General features: G+C 53.0%; 1 protein-coding gene across 3 annotated transcripts in view; it reads right to left on the reverse strand.

Moving 5' to 3' along the window:
- Positions 1-13,957, reverse strand: part of SHANK2 (SH3 and multiple ankyrin repeat domains 2) — a 577,367-nt gene that overhangs the window by 218,954 nt on the left and 344,456 nt on the right. The window contains exon 1 of one of the 3 annotated variants that reach the window (XM_053561193.1): positions 10,671-10,849. The exons of the other annotated variants lie outside the window; for them this stretch is intronic. Coding sequence (XP_053417168.1) covers positions 10,671-10,737 — 67 coding nt within the window. The 5' untranslated portion in view covers positions 10,738-10,849. Of the gene's footprint in view, positions 1-10,670; positions 10,850-13,957 lie in introns of those variants that run through there. 3 annotated transcript variants of the gene reach the window in all.

The following is a 13,957-nucleotide window of genomic DNA, read 5'->3' on the forward strand; positions in this document are numbered from 1 at the left end:
CCCACTGAGACCTGCTGTGCAATGTGCAGGGAGGCAGGGCACCCACCCTCACCTGCCAGGATGCACAAGTGCAGCCCATGTTGGATGCCCCTGAACCCCATCATTAGCAATGAGTGACCCACAGCCTTCCCAGGTTCACTAGATCTCACCAGTGTGAACATGGGTCACAAATAGACACCCACATTTGAAAGAGGAATGAGGGAGGAGCAGGTCAGAGCCAAATCAGCCTCTCTGTAGCCAGTAGCACCAAAGAATGCTAGACATTTCCTCTCCCCCAGGAGCTCTTCCCAGACTCAGCAGAAGCCCCTGCTAATAAGTGGACTTTGTGGGCAACTGTGCAGTCCTGTCCCTCCCTCTCCATCCAGGCAGCAGTGCAGCCAGGGGTCTTTATTGCCTGAGAACCCAAGTACGTGCTACTGTGCACCCCCTGCCCTTTGGTGGACCAGCCCGTTCCTAATCCCTGTCATGTGGTCAGGTGAAGCCATGTAGCCCTGGGCTCTCATGGTTGGCATGGGAGCATGGCTGGATCATCTCTTTGACAGCAGTGAGTGACGGGCTCAAGGTGGCCCTATGACTCCCCCGGGACAACACAATCCTAATCCTACTGTTGGGAGTCCCATATCTGAGGCCACCTAGGGACAGAGGCTATTTACAACAGTGTAGGGGCTAAAGAGGGACAGAGAGACCCAAATAGAGAGGGGCGGCCTCCCCCATGGCTCGGCTGGAAACCCTGGACACAGCGGTGTTGCACTCCTCACTCACACAATCTCAAAATGTGCTTGTTGGCATCAGACAACTTAGACTTATTTTGTTTATAACGGAAAGTGCTAGCAACCAACAACACAGTAACACACTTATTCACTATGCACCATGGCCAGAAAGCAGCCACCCAAGATGTGGTGCATATGCTGATTCTGTGCCCTTGTTTCTTCCCTGGGGACAATGCTTCTTCCCTTCACTGCGGGAAGGTCCTGGTAAGGCTACCCTCAGGAGGCCGGGCACCTGCCCCACCCACAGGGACACACAGGTGTGGCCCAGGCTGGACACCCTGGACCCTGTCAGTGAGTGACACATGGCCCATGCAGGGCCAGTTGGCCTTTTTTCGGAGGTGTCCTAAGGTCTGGATGCTGAGGAAGGTGAGCCGTGGTTTCCTTCTGGAGACTAGGTGGAAGGACATGAGCTGTGGCCACTAGAGGCCACCATTCTGGCCTCAGGAAGAAAGTGATCCCAGGAATGAAGCAGCTCACAGGGGAAGGCAGAGCTGGGGAGAGTCAGTCACAGGGGCTGTGATGCCAAGAGCCCCTGGAGTGTGGCTTGTGGGGGTCACCCAGCTACTCATCAAGTATTTCCAGCTCTCCTCTCCCTGGGAATGTGGTCAGACTCTCTTTCCTGGCTCTTCTGTGGTTGGGTGGATCCTAGTAATTAGTTTTGGACAATGAATTTTGAGCGGAAATGACTTACGTTACTACCTGGCTGGAGCATTTAGCATTGCCTTTTTGCCCTTGTGCATGGAGACTAAACTATGTAAGGTGCTGGATCTTCTACCAGTCTGGGTCCTCAGGTCAGCCCCCAACTGATGTCTTGTGAACAGGTGGCATGAATGAGAAATAACCCTTTGTTGTTTCCAGCCACTGAGAATGAGGGATGTTTGTTACTGCAGCTTCACTTGGAGAAGCTGACTGATAGCAGCCTGTGAATCAGTGCTGCAAGTGGTCACATCCCAGGGAAATAACACCAGTGACTTTCTATCACTAGTGACCAGAAGAGTCGTAGTAAGGTGGGGTGGGAAGATCAGACAAAATCAAGGCTGAGTTAGCCTTCATCTTGGAGAATGCCCCTACTTTCTAGGAGAAAAGTAGAAAACCACCTAATAGACAATAAGGGTGCATCCCATTAAATGTGTATGAGCCAGGGCAATGGCAGCACACACCTTCACATGTATCAAAGGAAGAGGCCTCTCTGCTTATGACAAAGAAGGCAGACAGACTAACCATCTGAGAGGTGAGTATCTACCTGTCTGCTTCCTTAACCACAGAGAAGGTTTGGCAATGTTTGTAGTCCCATAGCTTACGGGTCAGCAGTCATTATCACTCTAGTCTGAACGACCATCTTCTCTTGCCTACACTGATGCAGTAGCCTCCTGTCTCCCTGCTTTCCTGCCCGTCCCTCCCCTAACTGATCCACACTCCATACAGCAAATAGAATGAGCTTTTAAAAATGTAAATTAGGTAATTTTAAGCTCTGCTGCTTAACAATTTCCAACAGTTTCTCAATGCAATTAGACTTCTGTTCAGGCATCTCTCAATGACACAGGCGGCCCTGCAGTGTGGCCTTGCCCATTTCTCCACTTTACTCCCCCCTAACTCTCCACTCCAGCTGTGTCAGCTTCCCCTTTTGTTCCTAGAACAGGATGAGCTTGTGGGCCCTGCGGGGCCTTTGTACTCTCTGGAATATTCCTTCTCCAGCTCAAATTTCACTGCACTGCTCTATCTCCAGCCCCTTCAACCCAGCCTGCCCCATGCCATTGAGAAACATGAATTCTAGTCCTGGCTGAGGCAGGGACCACGTGTGACCTTGTCACTTTGCCTTTCTGGGACTTCACCTTCCCAACTATATAAGAGACTTGGACAGACAACCTCTGGGCTCCCGTATTTTTCAACATGACATATTCCCCAGTTACTGGGGACTCATTCCCTTCCTAAGAAAGGGCCTTGAGTCAGGGTACCTCGCATGCTAAGCATGTAAGCATGTGTACCTTGATAGCTGTTTCTGAGTATGGCCTAGAAAAATCTACATCGAAAAGAAAAAAATAATCCACAAACCTAGAAATCCCATTTCATATACCTCTTGGGACTCATGAAAGGCAGTGACAGATTGCATGACAAGCTTCAGCCTGTCAGCATTTAAAATAGCCCTTTAAGCAGAGCTGCTGGGAAGAGGAAGCTTGGCAAGGAAGCCAGGGTAGGGCGTCCGGCGGTGGGGGCTGGGGGTGGGGCTGCTAATGTCCATGGATCCTGGGCAGTCTCTGTTTTCTACAGGAGGAAATGAAGAGAAATCTTCTCAAAGAAATCTACTATGAAATGCCAAAACAAATTCCCAAGGATGTGTGGGGAGGAGTAGGCTACAGAGCTAGGGACATAAGTGGGGACAGGGTTCTGTGATCATGCCAACGCTTTCTCACCCCAGCATGTTCCGTGGGGGACGTGAACTCACAAGGCAGGAGGGACTCACAACTGCCTGTATTTAAACAGGGCAAATTGAGCTTGAATCCCCTGCTAGGAAACAACCTCTCTCTGAGCCTCAGTTTTCTCATCTGCAGCATGGGCCCACAGTAGGCTCTGCATTACAGGGCTGTGGTGAGGACAAAACGGAATCACACTTCTAAATAAATCCCTTCCCCATTGCCTGGCCTAGGGAAGCTGTCAGGGATGACTGTGGCTGCTGTTTGCCTGGGAATATACTTTAGTTTTTCTGGTCCACAAGCCTCCAGCAGAGAAAGCACGCCCCTGCCCCTAGTCACATAGTTTCACACCCTCCTTAGAGCAGACTGGACCATGAGAAAGCACTGTGCCAGGCCAGGCCAAACAGACCCTCTCCTGGGATTTTGGAACAGAAGCAGTCAGTCATCTATTCCCTGTCTGAACTGAGGACATCTTGACGCAAGAGGTGAGGCCATCACTGTGACCACACAGGTGGAGGGACCCGGGAGCTTCCAGAGCCTCAGGAGGCTGGGTTATGCCTTCCCACTCCCAGCAGCCTTGAACCAGAGTCTGTTTCTTCCTGTAAGCCAGCCCTGGCAAGTTGAATACTTCTTACAACCAAAACAGTGCTGTCTTTCAGCCTGCCTGTCACACTGGGAGGAAACTGTAGTCACCCAGTGTTCCTAGACCTCATCTCAGGTCCTGGCCACCAAAAGTACTGCTAAGTGGGATGGCCCTGGACACTACGGGGTTCTGGGCACCCTGGCCTCGAATCCTAAATATTGGCACAAAATAGGGTGATTCCATTTCACCCTCCCTCCCAGGGGCAGCATGCCGCTGACATTTCCAGATTTTCTTCTGTTGAAGAGCAGTGAACATGACCAGATGGAGGGCAGTGGGCATGAGAGGGCTGCAGATGCCTCCTGTCTCCATGACAAAGATAGAGAAGCCTGGGACAGGGCCTTGGCCACGGTAAAGCTGAGTCCCAATGTGGGGAGACGCTTCTGGGCCAGGTGGCCCTGGTCCATCCACTGTGGCTGTGCTTCCAAGGCCTTGAGGGTCGCATACGGTCAGACGCCGAGCTTTGTGTTCCTTTCCTTTCCTCATGTGCTACACCCCAAATTTACTTTTTTAAATTGACAGTAAGCACAGAAACTATAGGACAGCTGTAAGATGATGCCATGTGTTTTGAAGAGAAGATTAGAAAAGATTTTGATGAACAGATCCTCTGCTGACCTGCAGAGCAGGTTTTAAAACACAAAAGAAAAATCCAAATGCATGTGGATTCTGAACAGGTGAGTGCAGAAGGTGGCTAAGGAGAGCTAAGTTGCATCAGCTAAAGCCCCAAGGACACCTGCACACAGCCCCACGGCCCTGGCAGGCTACATGCCGTGACCTCTGCTCCATGGTAGGATTCTGGCTGAGGGTGGCTGTGGCTGCTCCCTTGGGAAGCGGAGTGGGGGAGCTGCCTAGAGGCCAAGGTCATGTTTGACCCAGCCCACAGAGGAGCAGAGAGTCACAGTGGAGGGTAACATTGCACATGACTGACAAAGGGCTGGCTCGGCACCCACTGCCATCCTAGTGTCCTCTGGGGAACGCTCAGCACAACCCTGAGATGACCACTGCAGGAAACCCAGGTCACAGACGCAGGCGTTGAGGCAGGACGCAGTCCAGAGAAGGCCGGGGGTTCAGCACGAGGCTGGATGGAATGTGAGGTGTTGGCAGAGCCTGCTGGGGAGGTGCCCACAGGCATCACGAGATCGAGGGTTGGAGAGAGACCTGGGGAATCCTTGGGGTTGAGGCCATGAGGTCACCCAGCACAGAGGCAGGGGAGGAAGGACCCAAAACCCAGCCTAGGGACCCCAACAGGGCAGGTGGGCCAGAGTCAGGCACGACTATAGCAGCCCTGTGTGGTGGTGTCCTTCCTGCCATTCAGAGGGCTCAGGGTCACCTGCTGGCAAGGTGGTTGAGCCATCCAGTCCTCCGTATGTGCACGTGGCCCTCCCACATGGCCTCCTGTGACCTCCCTCGAGTTGTAAATCAGACACCGTTTGGGCTGCGTCTGGGCTGCTAAGCCAAATGCGGGCTCAGAATCACAAGGAGAAAAGAAATTACTGATGGGGATGAAAGACAGAAATAACTTTCTTTTTTAAAACCAAAGATGCAGATGAGGCTCCTTGAAAAGAGGAGAAACACGCAGACAGGAATGCCGGAAGCGAGTGGAGCTTGGGGCCAGGAGCCAGGCCCAGGCCACTGCTGGGCCATCATCTCTGCTCTGGAGAGCTGATGGAACGCTGGCCCCTGGCAAAGGGGGCGGGAGGTTGGGGCTTCTCACTCAACCAAGAGGTGCAGAACTTAGATTTAAAAAGAAATACATATCACACTAGCTTGGCTCGTACACTCCTGCAGTAAGTCAGTGGCAGGTCATCCACCGAGTACCTTCTGTGTGCCCAGTATTGACTTTGCAAAGGAAGGGAGGGGGAAATAAAGACCCTGCTGTGAAAACCACAGGCAGACGTCCATAGCACACTGACCCCGTGATGTCGAGGGGACTGGGCTCAGTGGCCTCAAACAACATAGACGTAGCATCTGTAGTTCTGTAGTGATACGGGTCCAGCTGGACTGAGATTGAAGTGTCCGCGGGGCTGTTTCTTTCTGGAGGGTCAAGGAGAGAACCTGCTGCCTGGTCCAGCATCTGGAGGCCGCTGTGCTCCTCAGACCCTGGGCCCTCGGCCCACCTCCAAGGCCAGATGAGGGAGGTCGAGTCCTTCGTCACACTGTGTCACGTCACCCTGACCCTGAACCCTGCCTCCCTTTCCACATGCAGGGACCGCTGGGATCACACTGAACCCACCCAGATAATCCAGGATAATTACCACATCTTATAGTCAGCTGAGAACAACCTAATTCCCTCCATGCCCTCAATTCCCCTTGGACATGTCGGGTGGCAGATCCAGCTTCTGAGGACCAGGATACAAACGCCTCTGTGTCCATTTCCTGCCCCCCAAACCCACAAGCCCAGGTCAGAATGTCATTTAAACCCCCAAGAGCAAAGGAACTTGGAACTCGTCTGCATGTCAGCTAATGGCCTCCCCCCACAGTCTGCTGTGCCACATGCTTGGGGGACCACACTGTCCTCCGAATCACGCTGGTTTCCAGTGATCAAAGCTGCCTGGATAGGGGAACACGGCACCAATAAGAAACCGAGTCCTTGGTGTCTATGTCCTCCCCGCTGCTGGAATTTTGCTTGCTCTTCTCGGGGTGTGAGTGCACGCATTTGGGGTGTGTACCGGCCGTCCTGCCCTTCCTGTCCTTCCTCCCTACAGGGTATAGACCAGCCTGAGTCACACACCTGGGGAAGGACCCAGGAGCAAGAGGCAGCAGATTTGTTTAAAAGAACCACGTGCTGTGACTTCCCTTAACCCGAGCGTGGGTTTGTGTGGGTGGGGAGATGCCAGCCCTGCCGGCACATGCCAGCGGGGCGCCAACTTTCTGGCACCACACAGTGGCCACAGCGAAGGACTCCATAAACCAGAGGCAAAGTTAGAAGATGCCAGCACACTCAGCTGGTTTTCCCTGCCCCGATAAACAGAAATCATTTCAGAGAGCTGGCCACTCCTGGCACGATTTTTTTCTGAGTCATCTTGGGTAATTACTGGTTGTGCCATACGATGACAGAAAACACCTTAAGAACAAACAACAGTTGTGCTATTGACTTGTCACGTTACAAAGCAGCATGCTTTCTGGGCGGTGGGGTTTGGGCGTGGACCAGCTGAGGCCCCCCACAGCAGTGGCTCTGCACCGCAGAGAGGGAGCGGTGAGCCCACACACCAGGTAGCCACGGCACTGGCACGAGGGCCGCAGCTGGGGCTCTGCTGGGTGTTCCGTAAGTGGTTAGAATGCACAGAGGGAGAAGTCAGCTTCAATGAGCAGAGTCTGAAGAAGAGGACAGGAGGGAGAGGTCCTTGGCAGCATGGGGCTGCCAAAGTGCTTAGTGTCCGTCACAGCCACGTCATGGTCTTGATCTGTCCTTATGCATCGCCCATCCTCCCTCATCATGTGCCACACGTGCCGCTCTAACACAGGCTCCTTGGAATCCTCCTGGCAATGGGATAAAGACCAGCCTCACCCTGCACTGTACTGTGAGGAAGCGCAGGTCCAACCTGGGCATGTGCGCCAGCACCCACTCACTGAGCCACTGCCCTGTGTGGTTTCCACACCTGGCCCTGTGCTGAGCACTTTCATTCTGTTGACAAAGGCTCCCTTGGCTCACTCAACAGCTATTCCCAACACCATCTCCTCTTCCTACCCTAGGGCTGGAAAGCCTAGCGCTGGATCCCCTGCCTCCTTCCAGGAGCGGCTGAGCCCCTTGGTCTTGGCCAATGAGAGAAAGGAACAGGTGTCTGCTGGGAGGGGCTTCCTTTCCCCAAACCAAGCCTCCCAGAGCCACTTCCCCTTTCCCTGAGTGGAATGTGGAAGTAGGAGGCTCAGGACAAGGAAAGCAGAGAGAGAACCATAGTCCCAGATGGCACTATGGGACAGTCATGGCCCCCAACTCCTGTTGGCTGAGACAAGTCAAGCCTATGAGTTTCGGTAACGGTTTCCAAGTCTCTCCTTCCACTAGCCAAGCATGGTGCTAAGTATAAGATCCCACCTTATTTTGCCATCAACAGCAGTAGGCAACAGGTACTGTTGTTATAATAACCACTTAACAGATGAGGAAACTGAGGCATGGAGAGGCTAACTGATGTTCCCCTGTCAAACAGTCTGTGAGTGAAGGAATTGATGGTTCGGCTGCCATCCTAATAGTCCTATAGCCACACACACACAGACCCCATGAGATGAGCATTCTGCCCACACACAAAAAGGTGTGATTTGGTAATTTTCAAGGTCACCTGCCTGGTGAACATCAGAGCTGGGATCTAAACCCAGGTTTCCTGGCTCTGTGAGTCAGGTCATCCCATGGCATCAGCCTACATCCTCCCTATCGTAATTTTTGGGCGGGGAGGGGACAAAGTCTTGGTCTGCTGTGCAGGCTAGAGGGCTATGACACCAGCCCAGCTCACAGCAGCCTCAAACTCCTGGGCTCAAGCGATCCTCCTGCCTCAGCCTCCTGAGTAGCTGTGACTACAGGTGCCCACCACATAACTGTTAAAAATAGTTTTAGTAGAGACAGTATCTCACACTCTTGCTCAGGCCGGTCTCAAGACTCTCTCTCAAGAGAGCTCTAGTGGGCCGGGCCTGGGGGCTCCCAGCCTCCCAAAGTGCTGGGATTATAGGCAGGAGCCCCCAGGCCCGGCCCACTAGAGCAGTTTTGTAAAGGAAAAAAATCTCAGGAGACAGTCGCTCCCAGTAGCTAGTACTTTTTGTGATGCTACCTTGGAGACTTATCGGGGAATGCAAAGAAAACCTAGAATCAGAGGCTCTCAGAGGAAGGACCCACAAGGCTGCTTCCTTCTATTGAGACCAATCCAGGATCTGCCCAAGGTCACACTGTCCACACTCACATCCTTTGCTGGCTGATGGGAGCTTGGTGGACACTGCCTGCTCTGGGCACCTGGCACTCCTGGGCAGGGAGTCTGGAGTTCTCTCTTGCCCACCTCTGCTTTTCTCATAGCTCTCTGGCCCAGCCAGTCTGGGGACGCCCCTGGAGGGGAGGTGACGTGCAGTTTCTGGCACCATTTCCCAATCACCTCCCTCCCAAATTGGTTGGACAAATGAATAGCACTGTTGGCTGTCAATGAGTTGGTTTCTACTCTGTAGTAATTAGAATGTTAAAAAAAAACAACAAAAAAAACACCAGCCCAGGAGCTGGGTGGAAGCATGGATACCAATACCTCGAGCCAAAATAGCAGTTTAAATGGAAATTAGAGTAAATGGATGAATCTGGGCCTGATTTGCATGTTGTTGATTAGCTGGGTTGGGAGTGTCCATGCCAAAATGGGCTCTCATTTTCCAGAACCGTTCTCTTTTCACTGTCCATAGGAAGGGAGCAACTGACGACCCCCCGCTGCCCCTGTGGCCTGGGCTAGAGTCACAGTGGAGGGCAGGGGCAGGCTGCCGGGTGCGTTCCCTCTTCTCTCCTTACAGTGTCCCTCCTGGCAGGGACATCACTACCCGCCCCCGGAGATGTGGCCCCGGAAGGTGAGGTGCCACGGCCAAGGGCATGCAGGTGTGAGCAGCACAGCCTGGATTTAAATCCAGGAATGCAATGGGGGCGAGAGGATTCTTTTTAGCTCTATAATCTTTTTTAAGGATACTGGCAGCTGAAGGCTTAGGAAATAGGACATCTAGAAAAAAGAAGACCTGTTGAGCTGAAGGAGACCGCCCCGCTGTGTGGGAGACGGCTGAGTCTGTAGGGAGCCAGACCCTGGATCACCAGAGCTCACCAACAAAAGGGGAGCTGGATTTGTCCCTCATCAGGGTGGGTTTTGGGGGAGGGTTAGGCACATCCCACTGGCACTAAAAGGGAACCCAATGACCCTTCTTGGCAGTGACCTTAATAAGGAAGCCCAGACCCTCCAAGACGCCTTCCCTGCACTCTACCAACATGGGGCTGTACACCTGTTCAGGGGTCCAGCATCCCCCAAAGACCCCAGGGCTGTCAGGTGGGTGGGGATGAGTTGGCAGGGCTGGGTGGGGTGGTGGTGGTCACCAGAATGCTGGCAATTCATGGCTCACATTAATAAGCAAGGTCTGGGAGGAAGACTCCAGAGTGCCACCCCCATCCCCTGTAAGCTAGCCATCTCCCCTGCCCTCTGCCCTTGTGAGCAAGAGGGAGCAGGAGGTAACACCTATTGCGAAGTTGGCGAGAGCAATGCTCTTTGCAAATGCATACGGTGTGGCCCCGTCTCCGCTGTCCCAAAGCTGAGGGAGCAGAGTCCACTTGGTTAGAGAAGCACCACCAACTAGCCATGCTCTCTCTGGAGATGGGCACATGGCCCCGGATGGAAGGCACCCTGCCTTGTGGCACTTTTGCAGGGACTTTCAGTACAGTTTGTCAGATAAGAAAGAACACACAAGAACAAGAACAATCAGTGTGTTTGGCCGCCGTACCACCCAATGCAATCGACCTCCCTTTGAGGTTAACCGCAGCGCTCACTAGGAATCTATGTTCGAGTTTGTCTTAAAAACCCACTGGCTGCTCAAAGGGATTCTTGAGAATATTAACAGGTCCCCTGGGATTCAAAAGGCCCCTGAGATGATCTGAAGGCTACCTTTATTTTCACTCTGAATCAGAAGCAGAGGAAAGCTATTAAGGAAACAATAGCCTCAAGGAACCCAGCAACCAGAAACACAGTCATTGCAAAATACACAGTGCAAGGCGGCTGCCCGGACAGCATGCCAGCCCGTCTCACCAAGCGCCGGCAGGACCGCCTGTGTCCCAAGATTCTGCAGTCCCCGCTGCTCTGGCAAAGAACAAAGACTCCGCGCACCAACCCAGGGTGAGTTCGGGAGGTGGCACCGTACCTCCAAAATGAACTTTCTTCTTGAACCGGGAATTCTCAGCCATCATTTCTAACCTGGCTGTGACCATGTCACTCAGACAGGCCCTGCTGCTCCTCTGGGCCCCTGCAGGGACGGAGTCCACGGGGCTGGCCTCATCTACCTCTGTCTGTTAATCCAACAGGAAAGAAAAAAAAAAAGTTGCAGCCCTCCAGGGTCAGAATAAAGAAACAAAAAAAGCAGACGAAGAAGAAAGGTGGCTCCGAAGTGTTTAATCCATGAGAAGGTTCACGAATTTGACTTGGGGACCACAAGCCAGGATCAGCTGAAAATTCGGTTCTTTGACACAAGTTGTAAGCTCCAGATTGGAGCCAGCCGCATCCTTCCACTTCCCACTGTACCAGGGACTTTTTTTTCCTAGTGCCAGTTTCCATGGCAATGCATCAGTCACTAGTCTAAATAAGTACGGGTGAAGGACGCTTGAAAAACCAGTGCAATTACGCATGCCATTAGCGGGGGGGAGGAGAGTGATTCAACCCAGCTATTAGTATGGGGCAGAGGTGTCACTTAGAGGCTGCCGCTGTCCTCGTCCCCAGTAATTGCTTTCTCATTTTGCGATGCTCGGTGTTCCCTTGGCCTTGGCAGTTTCAGAGCCCTCCTTTCTGTGAAGTGGGTGGCTGGGTGGCCAAGTCCATTTTGGCTACACATCCACACTGAGCTGACACAGAAGTGAAGCAACCCTGTCTCAGGGACGTCGGTCCTGGCCAAAGGCACACGTGGTGACTTCTGCTGGGGCACATCCTTAGCAGGGGCTGGGGTTCTCACATGGCACACAGGATTTGGGGAAAACCCTCAGACAGACAGACAGACTTGGTGTGTGGGGCGTGGTGTGTACACTGCCCGTCCTGTAGCAGGGTCAGAGCACAGAGCCAGCCGGGGGCTGAGCCTGTGTCCTTCCAGACAAGGTCACTCTGCATTCTTACAGTGTTTCTGGGCATTCAAAGCCCTATTCAGAGTCTCCTCTGGGGAGGGGAGTATCCCAGTAGGGCCCCCTGGGACTTCTCCTTCCTTTCTGACACTTGTCATTCCTTTCTTTCTTTGAATGGCTGTCATGAACTTACCATGTGGCCTTGGACAAGACCCCTCACCTTCCTGGGCTGCAGGCTTCCAGTGGGTTAAAACATGGACTGGAAGGGGGTTGGGGATTCTCTGTGAATATCCTTCAGGCTTTCGGAGGGGCACAATGTGGGGCAGGGAGGTGGCCTGGAGTCAACCCTCAGCTTTGCCAATCACAGGCAGTGAGACCTTGGGCAGGTTCCCACCTGTCTAGATTAGTCAGATGAGGGTGATAAGGAATCACCTGTGAGAAGAGATGTCAGGGTTGGTAGCAGAATAAGATGAATTAAAGAAGGGTGGCTGGCACATAGTAGGCACTTGAGACAGATCAGGTCTCTCGTGATTCTTATTTTTATAGCTGACATGCGGAGGAGAGAGAAAGCCGGTGTGTGCACACACTACTCCGAGCTACTCGAGTGTGTAACTTGCTCCTTTGATTGCTGTTAGCCTACTCATTTTGGAGTAGATGCTCTATAAAGATTCGAAGATGAGGAAACTGGGCCCAGAGAGGTTAAGTGACTGGCCCAAAGTCACACAGCTAAGAAGGGGTAGGCCCAGGACTGGAGCCCAGATCGGTGCTTGTCCACTGTCCATGCCTCCTGCCTTGGCCCTCCAGAGATGCAGGACAGTGTTCTGACACCTGCACAGAAGTGTAGCTGCCCACTGGGCTAAATGGAAGTGGGCCTTGTTCCTGGAAGAGGAAATGTAGACTCTAATTGGGGGGCCTGGCGAGTCTTGGAACAGCTCCTGAATCCTGTCCGTGGGCAGCACCATGGAGGGTGCAGGCCGTCCCACCTGTGTGGGTTCCTGGTTCTCTGCAGCCCTCTCCTTGTACCTGCAGTCTGACGTGATCTACAGGCAACAGGAGGGTCACAAAAATAGCCTGTGCCTGGCATGTGTGGGGCCCAGGGGGCTGCTGCCGCCGCTGCTCTCTGGGATTTCAGTGGGAGGCAGAAGCTGCAGAGACAGGAGGTAAAAATAGCAAGGGCTTCCACAACTGCTCTGCGCGCCCCTCTCCAGAGAGACACAGTGGCACATGAGAACCTCTCCCCTCTCTGCACTGGCATCTTAAAGGTTCCTGTCCTTGGAGATGCCCTGTCCTGCCAGCAAGGTGAGGAGCTCACAACTGCACACAGCAAAGTGTCTACATTCCTTGACGTCTTTAATCTCCTTGAGTCAGGCTACCTGGGAAGGCCAGAAGGGGGTGGCTGTGGAGTGTGGAGGTGAAAGGCTGGCCCTGACTGAGACCCTGGACACGTTTCTCAGCCTCCCTGAGGTTCCTCTTCCCCTCAGGAAAAAACAGGCAAGTACTAACACCTGCTGGGAGGGCTCGCTGGAGCAGACGAGGAGGCCAGGACCCGCTCCTGGTAAGGGGGGTGTCCTTGTTATACCTGGCGCTGCTTCGTCCCTGCCAGCTGGCCACTGAACACACAAACAGCTCATAAACTGTGAGGTGCTGTGCAAAGCGCTGATGCCATTTGCAGAGGACGTGGCCTGGTGTGCACGTATGTCAGTCGACATTAGCAGCACCCGTGGTGACTCTGTGGGCAGGAGCACCCAGCCGACACCTCAGGTCTCCAGCCTAAGGTGCCCACACACGTCCATCTCAAAATCCCCATCTTGCTCTTTCTCCAGGTCCTGTCCTTTGTCCTTGCTATCACAGGTGAGACGTGTGTGGTCTCTTGGTCCTCTACCCCATTCCTGTTCTGTCTCCCAGTGGGCAACATGTGTGCTCTGCATTTCCCAGGCTCCCTTGCGGGGGCAACAGTCAGACTCTGCTGATGGGAGACTGTGTAGAGATGGGTGGCGGAGAAAGGCAGACTGCACTGTGCTCTGGCCGGGACGGCTACGGAGGAACATGGACAGAGTGCTCCCGCAGCTCTGCGCTACACGCATCTCATGTTCCTATTGCTCCTGTAACCCTAATGGCCATGGTGGCTTTCTGTAGTGACCCATCTCTAGATGAAGAGACACCTACTTTGAAGACAATTTCCTGTATTCAATTTCCTCTGTTTGAAATATCTACAGAGGTGGTTGTTTTTTGTCTGAACTGTTAAGAATACTATGTTGATTTGGGGGAGAAATTATATATACTGTGGACTTTTTCTGTAAGAATTTTATTTCAATCAAGCCTATTTTGAAGACAATTTGCTGTATTCAATTCCTTCTGTTTGAAATACCTACAGAGGTGTTCT

The sequence above is a fragment of the Nycticebus coucang genome, chromosome 14 (assembly GCF_027406575.1).
Source record: "Nycticebus coucang isolate mNycCou1 chromosome 14, mNycCou1.pri, whole genome shotgun sequence".
NCBI classification, from domain to species: Eukaryota; Metazoa; Chordata; class Mammalia; order Primates; family Lorisidae; genus Nycticebus; species Nycticebus coucang.